Here is a 20,110-nt window from a genome sequence, read left to right as displayed (position 1 = left end):
ATATAACGGTACCCCCAATATTCGGTATTTTGATGATTTTACCCACATTTTTGAATGGAATTGTCTGAAATTCCACACAAGGAGTTCCTTGTGGGTATTTTACCCCCTGCAAGATAATTGTCTATATAGGTTCACGATATCGTATAGCCCCCTTATAACGGTATCCCCGATATTCGGTATTTTGATGATTTTAGCCACAATTTTTAACAGAGTTGTCTGAAATTCTACACAAGGAGTTCTTTTGGAGCACTTTACCGCATGAAAGAGAATTGTCTATATAGGTCCACGATATCCTATAGCCCCCATATAACGGTACCCTCCGATTTTTAAACAGAATTTTTAATGAATTTCATTTTTTTGAAAATTTCCTAATTCGTTCCAAATGGTGGAGGGTATTCAAAGTTCGGCCCGGCCGAACTTACTGATTTTTTACTTGTTAAATATATTTTCTATTTACATCTAGAAGTTACATCAACTTTCAGTGAAGCAGGATTAAAACTTTGAGAATTGCTGTTCAGCGACAAACGAAAAAAATGCAGGCAGACAAGTGGGACCAAATGGAAATATGAAAATAGTCAAGATTAAGAGTTCTGAAAAGGGATACACACCAGAGATGGGCATAATGCACTATATTTTTAGTGCACTAATAATTTCACTATCACTGTTCATTTAGTGGTAGTGCAATTTTTAATTCCACTACCACTAAAGGGTTAGTGGTAGTGAAAAATAAATTGCACTACCACTAACCATTTAGTGATATTTAAAACAAAATTGCACTACCACTAAATTTTAGTGGTAGTGAAATTTCAATAGCACTACCACTAAATTTAGTGGTATTTAAAAAAAACTTGCACTAAATTAGTGGTATTTCATAAAAAATAGCACTAAATTAGTGCTATTTAGAAAATTAATCAAATTTTATGAATATGTACTATATATTCTGTATTGTTGTTCCCTACTCACTTCAATAAACTTTATTATAGCTGGTATAGTGCTTTTTTTTGGCTTCGCTAAAATTTAGTGGTAGTGCAAATTTTTTTTGAAAAATCACTAAATTTAGTGGTAGTGCTATTAAAATTTCACTACCACTAAAATTTAGTGGTAGTGCAATTTTTTTTTAATTATCACTAAAGGGTTAGTGGTAGTGCAATTTATTTTTCACTACCACTAACCCTTTAGTGGTAGTGGAATTAAAAATTGCACTACCACTAATTATTTAATTCTTAGTGCACTAAAAATTTAGTGCAATATGTCCAACCCTGATACACACACTTAACCTTTTTAATTTTCATAAAATACGTTAAGATTTTCTTTATAAGATATACAAATGAATCAAATTTACAATTTTTTTCTTGAAGTAACTTTACTGTGCAAGTAAGGTAGCTATGAAATTTAGTAAATAGTTCCAAAAAAATAAGCTCTGGTACCAGAGGATTTATATAGTTCACAAAGACTGCTGACTCGTTAGTTTCAATGTATTCAAGTAACCCTTCATAGACTTCTGTTTCACTAGTTCCAAAATATCCATATGCACCTGCTACTGCTACTAATACCTGCTACTAATACTTGCCGTACGCCCCGTGTGTTTTACCACAAAAGTTGAATACATGAATTTATATGAATGTTAATTCCCCGAACGTAGCGTAGAAAAGTATTTAACTTCCCCACTATGATTAAATGTTTCATAAAACCGACTTTTGTATCTAATATATCTTTCAAACTTAGTATTTTCATTTCCAAACATTCACCTTTTTTGCTATTATTCATTTTTATTTTGAACAAAAATAGGTTCTATTAATGTTGAATTTGTTCTACTTTGAAATTCCGCAAGCTCGGCAATATTTATATAAATACATGTATTCAACTTGTTTGGTCAAAAACGTCGACCGATTACGTCGAAATTTATGTATGCGTGTATGTACGAAAAAATTAAAATGGCCTCTTCGATTGTCAACTCTATTCTCTTTTCGGATCCTGTTCGGAGGATCAATGTTTTGAGTGAGAAAAGAAAACCGACCGAATGGTTTGGATGTTGATTCAATTCTGATTTTATTTCAAAAAAGTGCTACAAAAACTAATCTAACTCAACCTAATCGCAGCCACACAATTATTCTTATCTATTCTAATATTGAATGGAGAACATTGCAGGGCTGCTTGTCATTTCATTCAACTGGTCTTGTGCATCTCGCACAAGATCACCGAATTGTCCACACGTCGTATTTTATGGCGGCTGGGAAATATGGTAAGTGCGCCCAAGTCCGGCATGTCCCAGTAGTCAGCAGTTTTGAAATTTAAGCTTAAGTAACTAAGAATAGAATTGACCAAATAATGAAATAAATGCAAAAAACGTCAACAGTGTTCTTTGCTCTCTTTCTGTAAAAAAGCAATGAGCTCCGATCATTTATTACGAGAGAATAACGGTTTTCGTCAGTGAGCATAGACAAATGAAGATATAGACAACGAAAGACTCTCACTGTTTATCTTCGAAAAAATCGGATCAGCAGATGTCGTCTATATCATTCAGGGGTTTGAGTGGGAATATTAAAGTCACTCAATTCTAAAATGTTAAAAATAACAAAAACTTTAGGATGTTTGTCAATTGAAAATTGTTCCACAATAAAAGAAATGTGAAAAATACGTGATGACATCGAAAAATTCCGGAATAGCCATGTGAAATTCTTGAAAAACCATAAAATGTGTTTTCAAAGTCGAGTGGGTTGAACGCGTAATTCAGCATGTTGGATATGCAAAACATGATGAGAGCCACCTGGATAAAAAGACAAAACTAACTTTTCGTTTCCAAAAAATAAAATCCGTTAAAAATTCTGTCAATATCTTAAGAATTCCAAATGCTTATACGACGACGTGGGCCTGCATAGGCAAGTTTTGTCATAAGTTATTATAATATTTAAATGCGAAACTTGAAGAAAAATCTGTTTATAATGTAGCTAAAATCATTAAAATACCGTATATGGGGGGTACCGTTATATGGGGGCTATACGAAGACGTGGACCTGCACAGACAATTTTCTGGCATGGGCTGAAGTATCCATTACAACCTTCACATGCCCTATTTGAAACAATCCCGGTAAATAATGTCGCTAAAATCATCAACATACCAAATATCGGGGGGTACGGTATATGGGAGCTATATGAAGACTTGGACCTATATAACCCATTTTCTGTTTTATGCTGCAGTATCTATTACGAACTTCAAATACCAAATTTGGAACGATTTCGCTAAATAATGTCGCTAAAATCATCAAAATACCGAATATCGGGGGCTACCGTTATATGGGGGCTATATGAGGACGTGGACCTAAATGGCTCATTTTTTGACTTAGGATTACGAATCCATTACGAACTTCAAATACCAAATTTGGAACGATTCCGTTAAATAATGTCGCTAAAATCATCAAAATACCGAATATCGGGGGGTACCATTATATAGGGGCTATACGAAGACGTGGACCTACATAGATTATTTTCTGTCTTAGGCTGTAGTATCCATTACGAACTTCAAATACCAACTTTGAAATGATTACGGTAAACAATGTCGCTAAAATCATCAAAATACCGAATATCGGGAGGTACCGTTATATGGGGGCTATATGATTTCTTGGACCTACATGGCCCATTTACGAATTTAACCTGCCTACTGGCAAAATATACATGTTTGAAAAATTTTAGCCTTCTATCTCTATTTGTTCGAAAGATAGCGTGATTACAACAGACAGACAGACGGACAGACAGACAGACACACAGACAGACAGACGGACATGGCTAAATCGTCTTAGAATTTTACTCTGATAAAGAATATATATACTTTGTTGGGTCTGACATGAGTATTTCAAGGAGTTACAAACGGAATGACAAAATTAATATACCCTCCATAGTATGGTGGAGGGTATAAAAATAGTGGTGGCGTCAACTTAATAATCAATTTAAGTAAATTAAATTTAATACTTTTGGAATCAGAAATATTTTATAATAGTAAATAAGAGTCTTAAGATCATTGTATAACTTAAAAACATACAAATCAAGCATTTTTCTGTTATATTACCTAATGCCGACATTGGGAACAAAAAAAAAAGGGATTTGCCAGTAGTCGGCAGGGGGTGCCGATTACCAGAAAAATATAATTGTTGACCAATTTCCCAAAACTTGAGAAAAGTATAAAAAAATAATCCAAGAACTACTCAAATAAAAAAATTGTTTTAAGTCTGAAATTTGCTTTTATTTGTGCTTTTTGACAAACTTTTCTAAATTAAGTAGGGTTTTTAAATCAGCTATTTGACGTTTTAGGCTATCTGAAGGAAAAGATCAATTCACAAATTTCAAATATAAGAAAGGTACTTTTTTCTTTTTTTATTTGATCTCATTTTTATTTTTATTGAAAATCCATACGTTACTGAAGGTAATCATACTATTCTTGATTTTCTACCTACACGCAGAAAAACACACGTTCGAAATATGTTTGGATCGAAGTATGTACATATTTGGGGCTGCTTGCAAACAAATACATATTTGGATGCAAACATATTATGCTTGAGTCGAAGTATATATTCTGTAACATATTTAAATTGTAATTGTTTGGGTTCAAAAATATTTTTTATCTTAGAACATATTTTTAACGGGTGAGAGAAAATTTTTGTGATACAGAGCGTAACTATAGCGCTCTCACACATTTTATAACAAAGGGCTGTTTGTATAGTGCAGCAGAAGACGCAAAAGCGACGACAAGGGGGGTGAAAACTTTGTTTTTGCTGCGCGGCTAAACACTTGTGTTTTGTTATTTGTCGATGCTGTTGCGTGGAGAATGATGAAAATGTTTATAAGTGCGGGAAAGATTTAGAAGATATTCTAAAAGAATTTTAGTTTTATTTAATTCTTTGGTTCCTCTTATATTGAGTTTACGATCTCGTCACTTGGGTAAAAAAAAGTTTTTTGTCATAGAAGTTATTTTTAAAATAACTTCTGGGGAGAATATCCCAGACAAAAAACAAGGGAACTGGTGAGGATTGCTGGCTCTTTCCGAAACCTAGGTATTCCCTTACCCCATGGTAAACATTACCATCGTTCTCCACTAATAAACAAACGTTGTTTTTATAAGAACAACAATAAAGGGGCCAATCATATATGTGTTTGTATTTAAGCATATACATGCTAACATCCAAACATATATATACTTGTATCCACGCATAACTTTGCCTACATCCAAGCATGTATATATACTTGCATATAAGCATATATTTACTTGTAGTACCCGAACATATTATATGTTTGAGACTGTAGCAAACATATATATGTTTGCTGCAAAATATGTTTGGAGACATATGTTAGAGAGGCAATTTTTTTTAGAATGATAATGAAATAAAACACTTTTTAAAAACGAAATTAATTTCAAATTCTGGATTAAACTGTGAATTAGTAACACCGCATTGTTTTATACTATTTGAAATAAAAAATATACAAAATAATATTTTTTTACTGAAATACCATAAGCCGACTACTGGCAAATAGACATGCCGAGCATTGGACAATGGTGCCGACTACTGGCAAAAAACTACTATTTTAATAAAATTGCAAATTTTGCCAATTTAATAAAAACAAATTCAATTTTTGTTTGTTTTTTCGAAAACTAAACAAAATTTGGAACCTGAACAACTTTATTTTTCTACAATTGAAAGATTTCACTGAGAATGTTGAAAGATTGAAAAATCGAAAATCCTAAAAGTGCCGACTACTGGTACACTTACCCTATGTAACTTTTGAATATTGATTGTTTATTGCTAGATACAAAGTGTTTTGTACGCATTTATTTATTCATCCTGAAGATATCAACCTTATGTATTTGGGCAATGCGAAATGAAAAACTGCTATACAGGAAATATATTTCATTTCACATTTTTATAGGACAAGAATCCGGCCCTTGCTAAAGTAAGTGTTCAAAACTATTAATTTCTTTAAAATCGGGGAACCGTCGTTTAGAACGATACATATATGCCATAGCACAACTAACCGCGCGTAATACTGTCTAGCTTTGCCCAGAAACAATCATTGTTGATATCTCATACCTTCCCATGTCTAGTATCTTAATTCCATCTCTAAATGTTTTCCATTGTAATGACCGTATTGTGTATTAGTAGTAATATGTAATCATCATACAACGAGACTTTATAAACGCCTACGTTCTCTACGTTCCACAGGCAATTCACATACCTTCTCAATTATCAAATACTGAACTACAATCAAAATGAGTCACAAATAAAAATAATGAATGATTACATGGTTGGGTGGCTGGGCGCAACCATGGCTGGGTTGACGATTCCGCCAGTCTGCAAAATAAACCACGCACAGCTTTTATGAATGAAAAGCTTCGAAGTTGTGGAGCCTACATGTCTTGTGTGAGTTCGGCAAACGGCGTTTGTGTGTGGGTGTGTATGTCCTGGTGGGCACCTCCTTTCAGTCGCAGACGAACAAACACCACTTTTCAAATTGTGAATCAGTGACTGTTTCTTGGAATTGCTCTGATGGTATTTGTTTGCGCCGTGAACTGGTTACTGCATCGATTTCGTTGTCATAGCCATGACCATGACTCATTGCTGGAACAGGACATTATTCGACACTCAACCTAAAAGGGAAATTGTTGTCGAAGGCTTTCACTTTCAGTATTTATGTGTCTGTGTTCATTTGTGTCATGTGGTTCAAATGTGTGGCGAATAGAATAGCAGACCTAGACATGGTGCTATAATCCAGCAAAAATTCCATTACTACATAATGGTATTATTAAGTACATTTTGGCACCAGTAACTACTTACAAAACAGTCCCTTATTTAAGCAGGGACATGTAATAGGAAGTAAGTACTTACCAAAGTACTACAAAGAGACAATAAATAAGTTCAAAACTGGTATAGATTTGAGTTTGTATTTAATTTCATCACACTTTACTTTTTGCTTAGTTTGTCCGAGAGAGGTGTTGAACTGGCGGTCTTCTGATTGGAAGTTGGGCACACCATGAACACATCCACTGTTAAGAAGGCTAATTGATGTGAGTCGGCAAACTATTCGTATTTGCTTATTTTTTGTTTTCCTTGGTGATGCGGAAATTCGATTTAAAGACTATAGATTTGCAGAGCGATGTGCTCACTCTGGACATATCCTTTACTTGTAACCTAGACAGTAATGCGTTATTCCTATAAAACTTAGAAGCCAATATAACTTACTTTAGTTAGTTATTTTGGCTTGAAAATGTAATAAGAATGTTTTATTATTATTGGTTAGTTTACCAGTAAAGGGTACGTAGTTGTCATTTTTTCCATTTAGGGAGTATTTGATACATTTGCTTATCTAGGCGGTAGATACTTAAATGAACCGGAAAAATAAATTTTCGATGTCAGCCGAATGATTCCTATACCTCCCCAAAAAAGGCTCAACATTTTGAATAATATGTAAAAAAATATTAAGTTTAGCCGGGCCGAACTTTTAATACCCTCCACCTTAGGATAAATGAAACATTTTTACAAAAAAGTATCTGAATTCAAGCGTGATTCACATTAAACTTCATATACAATTATGTGGGTAAATGTGACTAGGATTATCAAAATACCGAATATCGCTGGGTATTGCTATATGTGTGCTACTAAATATTCAATGTTCTGCCACCGGGCTAGAACCCATTATGAACTAAAAATACCAACTTTTATCAAAATATCGAATATAGGCGCAGGTACCGTTATAAGGGGGCTATACCAAAACGTGGACCTACACATACAATGTTTCGCGACATGAGCCACAACCTATTACGAACTACAAATACCAATTTCTGGAGAAATCCAAAATCAAACACCGAATATCGGGAGGTACCCTTGTATAGGGGCTATATCAAAACGTGGACCTATACATACAATGTTTCGCAACACGAGATAGAACTCATTGTACCCTACAAATACCAGTTATTAGACAAATCCGTGAAAAATGTGGCAAAAATCCATTGTGACTTACAAATACCAATTTTTAGACAAATCCGTGGAAAAATGTGGTAAAAATCAACAAATTACCAAATATCGAAAGGTACCGTTATATGGGGGCTACGCCAAAACGTGGACAGATATATCTCATTTTCAGTACCAACCATCCTAGGCACAATAAAAATTGTTTTGACTATGAATGGGTTTATGGGTTCTACGATGAATATTTAGGGACTAACGGAATGACAAAGTTAATATACCCTCCTTTCCAAGGTTGAGAGTATAAAAATAAATCCTATAAAATGTGACATAAGATCTGGTGTGAAAATGTATGTAATAATTCGGCCTACTCCTTCTGGTACCTCTCCCACAAAGGGTCAACATTTTGATTATCTATGAAGCTTATAAAACGCGAATTTAACATCCGACTCAATTCAGACTTGACACATCTCAATATTTTCATCAACACAAGATCTGTTATAAAGATGGTAGAAATCGAACGATTTCTTATGGTACCAGCCGCACATAGGTAATCAAAGAAAGCAAAATAAGCATCCACCTTTCTTCAAATTTCACACATACAAACATTTTTGCTAACACAAGATCTGTTGTGAAGATTGCATTAACGCAGCATAATCGAACATTGGCTGAAGGTGTATATATATGCCGGCAAAAGTTGTAATTCGAAACATTTTGATTGTAATTCGTAGCATTTCATTAATTTGAAAATTCCATACATAATTCGAATTATTTCAATTGTAATTTGAATTATTCCATTTGTAATATATAATTCATACAACAGTACCATCCGATCTTAAGCTTTTTCACTTGTTAAATTAACTTGAATTTAATATTTTTTTAATCAAACTTAATAATTGTCGATATTTAGTAAGGTTATGATTAAGGCTGTCCCGACTAGAATGCAAGTTTTAAATTTGAAATAAAACACAGATATTAAAAAAGTCGTAAAACTTTATTTTCTTGTAAAGTAGATAGGTTATGTATGGAATAGGATATTGTGCAGATGGACTCCGCGGCTTTACTGGCACACACTCGATTCTTTGGTGAAATTGGCTTGATGACGACTGCTAAATCGCGCAAATCATCGACCTTAAAGTGTTAAATCGCACGATCTAAGCGACCAATTCTGGTCTTCAAAACGCGAAATGATACGGTCGGTATAATTACTGATGCAGCATTTTAGTTGTTTCTCTGGCTATATGACATATGGTCTTGTTGGCAATGCTAAAAAAAACTAGTCATCATTTCACGACACCGAACACCATTGACTGTTTGCGCTTGACCTGTCTCATAAAAAAGAAGGTCTAATGATTCCTCCAGCCCAAAAACCACACCACACAGTGCACGTTGAGGGTGCATTTGATTCTCGTGAATCATTGGAGGACTTTTCTCGACCCAAATGCGAAATTTTGCCTATTGACGAAGCCATCAAGATGGAAATGGGCCTCGTCACTGAAGATGATTTTATCGGCAAAATCAGCATTTCCATGTTGCCTCTCTAATACCCAATTTACAAACACCCTGGCAGCTGGCTTCAGTTCCTGAGTCAATTGATTGATATATTTTAATTTAGTAAGGCCAAATTCGTTTCATCGGAGTAGTCGGGTTTAGAAGGAGACCTAGGGTTCCTTAAGCAAAATCCCTTTCGTTATATGGGGGTTATACGACGAATTGTCTAAAATTATTATTTCGATGAGGTCTAAAATTATTATTTCGATGAGTTAAAAACGGAATGGCAAACTTAATATACCCTCCCTACTATGTATGGTGGACGGTATAAAAACCAATATAGTTCAGACTTGATCCGTGTACTGTACGTGTGGAATGTACTGATTCAATGACACTTGTAACTACCTCTGGTGCTTTCCACAGATGTGATGAGAACTGAAATGCACCGTAAAGTACCCACCTTAACTGATTTGTTGCGGAAACCTTCATTTTCAATTTTTTTAATAAACATTTCACGCCTACAGATTCTTTCACTGAAAATATAAACATATAACTGAGGCGCCTTCGCAACTATTAGGTTAAACGTCTTGCCAAGGAATGATTTTTGGTAATAAAAATACACAATCCGGAACATTTTACAAATTTTTCCCAAAGGCTACGTGTTCCACATGACATAATTACAGAAGGTAGAACAAAGCTACCCCCTAAATACAATTTTTTTCTTTTTGTGCCCTTATTCTGTCAAAACATATACACATGGTACAACAAAAAGGTAAGGTGGAGCTAACAGCTGATTACAATTTTTTTCTAAGTGTGTCTGCCAATTTTGTGTATGTATTAATTGTTTTGAAAAATGAAAAAATATTTTCAAAAGCAATGATTTGAAGCCACATGAATTGCGACTCGCGCAACCAGTATAGCCATGAAATTGAAAGATTGAACAGTTAGGATCATATTTTTGAGAGAAAAATCCAGACATTTTAGGGAGGGAAAATATGAAAGAAATGGAAACAATAATTTTGAATGAGTCTGACAGGAAGCGGGCATAGCCTCAGGGCTGTATTTTTATACCCTCCACCTTGGAAAGGAGGGTATATTAACTTTGTCATTCCGTTTGTAACATCCTTAAATATTCGTCGTAGACCCCATAAAGTATATATATTCATAATCAGCATAAAATTCTAAGTCGATTTAACGATGTCCGTCTGTCTGTTGAAATCACGATACAGCCCACATTATATGACGTAGAGCGCCAAAATTTAGCAGAGCTATTTGTATTGTGTCCAGGATGGTTGGTATTGAAAATGAAATATATCGGTCCAAATATATCTGGTATAGTCCCCATATAACGCTACCTCCCGATATTCAGTATTTTGATTTTCTTGCCACATTTTTTTCACGGATTAGTCTAAAAATTGGTATTTGTTGGTCATAATGGGTTCCAGCTCCGGTGACGAAACATTGCATGTATGGGTCCACGATTTGATATAGCCCCCATACAACGGTACCTCCCAATATTCGGTATTTTGATGGTTTTTGCCATATTTTTTTACGGATATGTCTGAAAATTGGTATTTGTGGGTCATAATGGGTTATAGTTCGTGTGGCGGAACATTGTATGTATAGGTCCACGTTTTGATATAGTCCCCATATAACGGTACCTCCCAATATTCGGTATTGGTTGATGTTTTTTGACACATTTTTTCAAGAATTACTCTGAAAATTGGTAGTTGTAGATCATAATGAGTCCCAATTCGTGTGGCGAGTCATTGTAATTATAGGTCCACGTTTTGGTATAGCCCCCATATAACCGTACCTCCCGACATTCGGTAATTTGATGATTTTTGCCACATTTTTTCACGGATTTGTCTGATTTTTGCAGGTCATAATGGGTTCTAGCTCCGTTGGCGAAACATTGTATGTATAGGTCCATGATTTGATATAGCTCCCATATAACGGTACCTCCCGATAATCGATATTTTGATGGTTTTTGCCACATTTCTTCTAATGTTTCCGTTACCCTAAGGTGGAGGGTATTAAAAGTTTGGACCGACCGAACTTAATGTTTTTTTTACTTGTTGTAGTTTTACGAAGCTGTTCTACCTTATTGTACCATGCATATACACATTTTGTGTGTGTGTATTGTTTTGAATAAAAAAATACAATAATTTGAAATTCATTTAAATTCGGTTGCAAAACAATTGCAACTTTTCGACGAAATGGGTAACAAATTGTACCATTTTGTGATAAAACTATATTGTCCTCCTATTTTAGATTCAATCTTGTGCAATAACCCCTAAATTCCATCCTTATTTCGCGGTTTTTTTTCCCAATATAAGAATTTTGTAAAAAAAAAATTAAAAATAAACAAAGCCAACTGTTGCATGATTAAAGGTCTACAAGACTCCAGCACAGAGTTGCATTTTTTAATTTCTTTGATGTATATATCTTTGAATATCAATTTTCGAATAATTTGTATCACTAAGAACTTTTTGTATCCCTCCTATATATTTCCAAAACAACTCTCTTGTCGACATCATATTAACATTAGCAGAAAACTAATGGTACAATATTTTAAACCATAATAATTTTTTGATCAAAGAAGTACTCTAAATCAAAGTTCTGAGAATCAAAAAATTAAAATGTTCACAATTCTCTTATTCATAATTGACTTCTTCGAATTTGCAAATTGTCTGCTTTGGACTTTCATATTTTATTGCCACGCTGCACGTGCCGAACCTGAGAGAGGTAGCGTTTTGTTATTGATTTGTTTGTGAGTAGATTGCCGTTATGGCAACGAACCCCACAGGCCTGTCTCCACATCCGCTCCGCTTTGCCATTAACTTGAGGGCTTTCCATTAATTTGCAAACTCTTTCGCCGAAGAAAAGCAGGAAAACGCTATACGCAAAAACAAAACAACAAACAAAAACAAAATTACCATAAACTAAGACGTCCTTGAAGCTCCATGGTTTATAACCAACGGGGAAGGAGCACGGAAGACCTTGTTCAAGTTTCATACACCTTTGCAGTTTTCAACGTCAAGGACACAACAAACAGAAAAGCACAGCAGCAACAACAACACCAAATGGAACAAAAACAAATACGTAACTTGTATATGCATATGTATGTATATGGTTCATACTTTGTATTTTGGGGATAATAGTGTGACCTGATCGTAAATTGTAGGCATATGTGTGAGAGACCAAAAAGTAATTAGATATTGAAAACAATTATAGAGAAGACGACAAAATAATACCAGTTTATCCAGTGTAAATATAGGATATACCATTGTACAATTAATACAAGATAGGATAACTTTAAGAAAGTTGGGAGAAAATGGACCTACCTACCCATGGTATAATAAAAAGGTAAGGTAGAGCTAAAAGCTGATTACAATTTGTTTCTGAGTGCGCCCGACTTTTGCCAATTTTGTGTATGTATTTATTGTTTTGAAAAATAACAACAAAACATTTTCAAAATCAATGAGTGGAGGGAACGTAGATTGTCGGGTGCGCTTTGTAGATGTTAACCAGTTTAACCATGGAATTGAAAGATTGGACACTCTGGATCATATTTTTGAAATAAAATCCAGGCACTTTATTTATCATTCGCTTTATTCAAGTCATTTTAAAAATGAGGAAAAATGTGAAATAAATGGAAAAACTTGATGCATATAATTTTGAATAATTCTGACAGGAATCGATCATAGCCTCAGAGCTGTATGTCTATAGTTTTACCGAATTCGGGCAAACACAGTGCACAAGTTTCCGTATCCGATGACGAAGAGCATGTGCAAAGATTCTAGGGTGTAAGCTTGAAGAAGCTTGAAGTCATTGCTAGGCATATTTTGTGACTTTTTTATAAAGGGATTACAGAGCCGCACGTTTTCCAATCCGCCGTCGTTTTCCAATATAATTTGACATTAATATGCATACCCATGACTTCAAGCTTTTTATGTACTTACACCTTAAGAAATAACAAGTAAAAAAGCTGTAAGTTCGGCCGGGCCGAACTTTTAATACCCTCCACCATTTGGTACAAAATTGGCAATTTCCAAAAAATAAAACCCGTTAAAAATTCTGTTAAAATCTTAAAAATACCGAATGCTTATACGACGACGTGGGCCTGCATAGGCAACTTTTGTCATAAATTATTACAATATTTAAATGCGAAACTTGAAGAAAAATCTGTTTATAATGTAGCTAAAATCGTCAAAATACCGAATATGGGGGGTACTGTTATATGGGGGCTATACGAAGACGTGGACCTGCACAGACAATTTTCTGGCATGGGCTGAAGTATCCATTACGAACTTCACATACGAAATTTGAAACAATCCCTGTAAATAACGTCGCTAAAATCATTAAAATACCGAATATCGGGGGGGTACCGTTATATGGGGGCTATATGAAGACGTGGACCTACATGGCTCATTCTTTGACTTTGGATGAAGTATCCATTACGAACATCAAATACCAAATTTGAAACGATTCCGGTAAACAATGTCGCTAAAATCATCAAAATACCGAATATCAGGGGGTACCGTTATATGGGGGCTATATGAAGACGTGGACCTACATGGCTCGTTTTTTGATTTTGGATGTAGTATCCATTACGAACTTCAAATACCAAATTTGAAACGATTCCGGTAAACAATGTCGCTAAAATCGTCAAAAAACCGAATATCGGGGGGTACCGTTATATGGGGGCTACAGGAAGACGTGGACCTGCACAGATAATTTTCTGTCTTAGTCTGTAGCATCTATTACAAACTTCAAATGCCAAATTTGAAATAATTCCGGTTAATAATGTCGCTAAAATCATCAAAATACCGAATATCGGGAGGTACCGTTATATGGGGGCTATATGATAACTTGGACCTACATGGCCCATTTACGAACTTAACCTGCCTACTGGGAAAAAATACATGTGTGCAAAATTTTAGCCTTCTATATCAATTTGTTCGAAAGATAGCGTGATTACAACAGACAGACAGACAGACAGGCAGACCGACACACAGACAGACAGACGGACATGGCTAAATCGTCTTAGAATTTTACGCTGATCAAGAATATATATACTTTGTTGAGTCTGACATGAATATTTCGAGGAGTTACAAACGGAATGACAAAATTAATATACCCTCCATAGTATGGTGGAGGGTATAAAAACGAAACAAAACTAGTAAAAAAAAACATCAAATTCGACCGATATTTCGTGCGTAAATGTGACAAGGATTATCGAAATACCGAATATCGGTGGGTACGCTATAGGAATGCGTGGACCTAGATATGCAATGTTCTACCACCGGAGGTAGAACCCATTACAAACTACAAATAAAATTTCTTAGGCAAAAAATTTCTTAGGCAAGAAAATGTGCTGAATATCGGAAGGCACCGTTATATGGGGGCTATACGAAAACGTGGACATATATATGCAATGTTCCGCCACTGGAGCTATAACCCTTAACGAACTACAAACAAACATTTTTGGACAAATCCGTAAAAAATGTGACCAAAACCTTCAAAATACCAAATATCGGGATGTAATGTTATATAGGGACTACACGAAAACGTGGACGGATATATCTCATTTTCAATACCAACCATCCCAGATACAAAACAAATTGTTGTCCCAAATATTTTAAGGTCTACTTCAAATAATATGGGCTGCATTGTGATTCCAACACACAGACGGACATCGTTAAACCGTCTTAGAATTTTATACTGATTGTGAATATATACATATACTTTATGGGGGCTACGACTAAAATTTACGAATGTTACAAACAAAGATAATATACCCTCCTTTTCAAGATGGAGGTCTTAAAAACTCCCTCGAAAATATTTGCGGATTTTTCTTAAATAACTTTAAAAAACTTAAACAAGTTAAAAAGCAGTAAGTTTGGCCGGGCCGAACTTTGAATACCATCCACCATTTGAAACGAATTTGGAAATTTTCATAAAATAAAATTCTTAAAAAATTCTGTTAAAATATTCTATATACGACGAGGACCTACATTGGGATTGTTATTCATAAGCCATTACCATATTCAAATTCGAAACTTGAAATAAACGGTGAATAATGTAGCTAAAATCATCAAAATATCGTATATAGGGAGGTACCGTTATACCGGAGCTGTGCGAAGACCTGGACCTGCAGAGACAATTTTCTGTCACAGGCTGTAGCATCCATTACGAACTTCAAATACCACATCTCAAACAATTTCGGTGGGTAGTGCATCTAAAATCGTCAAAATACTGAATATAGGGAGGTACTGATGTATGGAGCCTATACGAAGACCTGAACCTGCATAGACAATTTTCTGTCACAGACTGTAGTTCCCATAACGAAAAATAAATACGTAATTTGAAACCATTCTGTTGAATAATGACGCTAAAATCATCAAAATACCGAATATCGGGAGGTTCCGTTATATAGGGGCTATATGAAAACGTGGACATACATGGCCCATTTACGAACATAACCTGCCTACTGGAAAAAAACATGTGTGCAAAATTTTAGCCATCTATCTCAATTCATTTGAAAGATGCGTGAAGAAGCGTGATTACAACAGACAGACAGACGGACATCGCTAAATCGACTAATCGAGAGATTTCCGCTGATCAAGAATATATATATATATATTGTTGGGTCTGACATGAGTATTTCGAGAAGTTACAAACGGAATGACAAAGTAAATATACCCTCCATAGTATGGTGTAAGCATGGTACAATGATATCAAGGTAGGGTTATGATACCATATTTGCTTATGTATGTGTTTTCTTCTCAATAACAAAAAAATTGTTCAGAAAATATTGAAATTCGGGTGTTTTCAAAATGTTTATATCAACGTATGCATCGACAAAATCTAGAGTTTTTGTAGCGAAATAATCCTTTAGAGATATGTAGTACATGATTTTGAAAAGAAGTGTTGACCTTTCATTCAGTTATCGCGGTTTTCAATTATTTATTCAAAATAAATGCAACAAGTTGTTTGATTTTTTATTGTTTTGATACTAATTCTGACATTACAAGCCAAACAGGAAGACCTCTATACTTGCAATTTTTTCAAAGTTGACCTACCTTCTCTTCATTGTACCATGGGTGTAAGATATCTTGCAAAAGAGTGTATGACAGTACCTTATTCTCTCAGAAAGAAGTTTCTGTACAATTAGTGCAGAAAAAGTAAGCAGACACACCTAATATTTCCAACTTTTGTCAAAGCAGTTGCCACAATTTAAACGGAGGTTTTTATAAACAAATAATACAAATAAATGATATTTCGAAATATTATTTGCTAAAAACTAAACGAAATTTTAGTTTAAGACATCTTTCAAATTTTATTAAAAAGCCCTTTGGACCATTCATTGAAACATGGATAACAAATTAACACAGCTTTCAGTGGCCCTATCAAAGAAAACTGACAACATTCATTTTTTAAAACCCATCTTCAACCAAAGCCATTTTAACGCTTATGGACCTTTGGACTCAAAATATGAAGCTATTGGCGACAGAGTCTTTCAATCAAGCGCCTTGAAGATATTTGCTGCGGTGTTATTGTACATCTGGCGACAGAGAGGAAAGGAATTAAATGAATTGAAGGAATCTGTAATCACCCTCCGAGAAAAGGTAATGAATGAACCAATATAAATGGGAAAAGTATGGGCACATAACACAACATTTTTGCAGTTATGCCAAAGTAAATATCAACTCGAATATTGCCACTCTCAATTACGAGCCGAAGAGAACAAAAATCATGAACTCAAATGTCAGCTGAACAACATCCTTAATATGTTGCACGAAACTCAAATGTCCTGCAAAGGATTGTCAGACACGATATTCAGCTTGAAGACTGATAAGAGGCTATTGGAACAGGAGCTTAAAATGAAATACGAGGACTATAACGCCCTGCATACGATATTAATTGATACCAGAAAAGATTTAGTTCAGAGCATTCTGGAACAGCACAGCCACCTTTTAGCGATCTCTCAAAAACAGCGATCCTTTGAAATATTGGAAAACCATGCCAACCAACTCCGACAACAAGTAATGCTCGATATATAATCTGTAAATCTGCAAATTCTAGTTTATTTTTTGCAGATGGCCGATTTGTCTCGCAAACATGCTGAAACAAAACTTCAATTAACGGATATGATCCACATGGCGAATACAAGTGGCGCCGAATCTAAACGGTAAATTGCGTTACAAATTACAAAAATAAGGGATAATGATTGCCGTTATGTGGGTGGTGCGTCTAAATCTACGCTACTATTGAACATTTTTTGGCATCTATAAATATCCTCACTTCTGAATGACATTTTAGATTTAATTAATTGAAAATTATTAAAAAAAATAAATAGTTTTTAAAATGTTTACATTTCAGAAAACATCTTGGTAATTCGCAAGTATGTCAAACAACGGATAGCATTTACGATCGCAGAACATTTTGGCAGAAACATATTAACATCGGCAGATCATGGCAGAAACATCTATCAGCACTTTGGACTCAATGGGGGAAATTCCAATATGTTGCCGTTCAATATGCCCACATATTTACTTTCTATTTACTTCCAGCCATTCCCCCTCCACCTGGCAAATGTCTGGGAATATAACATAATTCAAGAAATAACTGCATGCAAATAGTTTAAGAAAATCAGGCCTGTTTACACATCATGATAGAGTCATCTGTAAAATGGGATTTTTTCACATTTATTTTTAGCATTTTTATAGCATGCTTTAAGGTGTATCCCATACTTTTTAAACCAATAACGTTTCGTAATATTATACAATTAATATATTTATAGTAAACACAAAATATTTTAGACCAAAGGAAACGCTTTATAAATTAATATCTTTAAAGTTTAAATATTATGTTTAAAAGTTGATGGAAACGCTTAAAAGTATACTGTAAAGATGCTATATAAAATGTGAAAATGTCACTTTAAGTCTAACTCGAACATAATGTGTAAACTAGCCTGTAACATTACGAAATTATCAGAAAACGGAGAATAAAATAAATTAATCTTTTTACTATTTCATCAATTTTAATATCTAAGATACCCAGTACTCAAGCTGAGCCTATATTAGAGCGCAATTAATAAGACAATTATGGTAATCTATCTATGTATTTAAAAGAGTAGTGAAATAACTGACTGACTGAGAATCAACGCCCAGACGAAATGGCTGAAGCTAGAATATATTGCAATTTTCCACGAGGGTCAGTCTTTTGGTGGGTGATAAGATTGGGTTTATTAAATTTAATACTTTGTATTACACAAATGTGAATGTACAAGAGATTTTAGAAATTCGAACTATAATGTTACTATAAGTTCTAAAATGGTACAAAATTTCTAAAATTTGATGTCATGTGAACGGATAGAGCTAAAAACTTGAAACTTAGTATAAGAAACGAGGTGGGAGAGTAAGTTTGATATATGAAGGTGGTTTTGGAATTTTTGCGAACTGTTCTAAATGGTACTAAATTTGAAACAGTTTGGTTGACGTTGAACGGATGAAGCTGAAACTTCTTAGTGTAGCACAAAAAGCGTGATATAAACAGAAAATATTTAAATGTTTTGGAAACTTTCATCTCTGTTATGAACACATGCTAAATTTTGTTTCGATCTGGCAACTCCTTCATATAGAAACAAGTGTTCAAAAAAGACGCATCCGCAACTTTTTTACAATGGAATAATTAGAAATGGGTGCTGTCATTAACTATTTACATAAACAAGTAAAAAAGGTGTAATTTCGAACGGGCCGAACTTTGAATACCCTCCACTATTTGGAACGAATTTGACAATTCTCAAAAACTATAAAATCCATTAAAAATTCTGTTAAAATCTTAAAAATACCGAATATAGCTGTTATATTAGGGTCTATACGACGACATGGACCTGCATAGGTAACTTTTGTCATAAGCCATTACAATATTCAAATGCGAAACTTAAACCAGTAAAGAAAGCCTTAAAATCGGGCGGGGACGACTTTATGACGACACTTTGCTAATTAATAGAGCTCCACATAACAAATAAAAGTTTTTATGGGAGAATTCAATCATACACGCTTTAAAGTTCAAAGGACTAAATATGCCGAAGCATTTGTATCTTTTAAATTCGGAATTGTATTGCCCATTTGGTGCACAATTAATCTGAAATCGGATAAAGATATATATGGGAGCTATATCCAAATCTGAACCGATCTCGATAAAATTTTGCAAATGTATTTCTGAGCTGTATTTGATATATTTCCCCAAATATTGTTGTTGCAGAGTGCATATTACGCGGCGGTGGACAAAAATAACAAATCGGATGAACAATACATATAGCTATATCTGAACCGATTTCGATCAAATTTGGCACACTTATTTTCAGGCCTAATTTGGGTGTACATGCAAAATCCCATACAATTCTGGTGGATATTACATGTTTGGTGCGCAATAAAAGGCAAATCGGACGAAGATATATATGGGAGCTATATCAAAATTTTGACCGATTATCTCCAATTTCAATAGGGTTCGTCCTTGGGCCAAACAAATGATTTATGTAAAATTTCATCTGGATCGGGCAATAAATGCGACCTGTACTTTGTTTACAAAAATACATGGACAGACGGACGGACGGACATGCATAAATCGATTCTATTCAGATCATCAAAAGGACCTATG

At 34.5% G+C, this 20,110-nt stretch overlaps 1 protein-coding gene across 1 annotated transcript; it reads left to right on the top strand.

The window, feature by feature from the left end:
- The first annotated feature begins 16,117 nt into the window (after positions 1 to 16,117).
- On the top strand, positions 16,118 to 18,477 carry LOC131806602 (uncharacterized). Its single transcript, XM_059130941.1, has 4 exons — positions 16,118 to 17,073; positions 17,134 to 17,490; positions 17,545 to 17,636; positions 17,828 to 18,477. The coding sequence occupies exons 1-4, from the start codon at positions 16,819 to 16,821 to the stop codon at positions 18,054 to 18,056; spliced, it is 933 nt and encodes a 310-aa protein (XP_058986924.1). The 5' UTR covers positions 16,118 to 16,818; the 3' UTR covers positions 18,057 to 18,477.
- Positions 18,478 to 20,110: the final 1,633 nt, after the last annotated feature.

Source organism: Musca domestica, unplaced genomic scaffold (assembly GCF_030504385.1).
Source record: "Musca domestica strain aabys unplaced genomic scaffold, Musca_domestica.polishedcontigs.V.1.1 11, whole genome shotgun sequence".
Taxonomy (NCBI): domain Eukaryota; kingdom Metazoa; phylum Arthropoda; class Insecta; order Diptera; family Muscidae; genus Musca; species Musca domestica.
The sequence above is the reverse complement of the archived record's forward strand: the minus strand, read 5'-3'. Positions and strand labels throughout refer to the sequence as shown.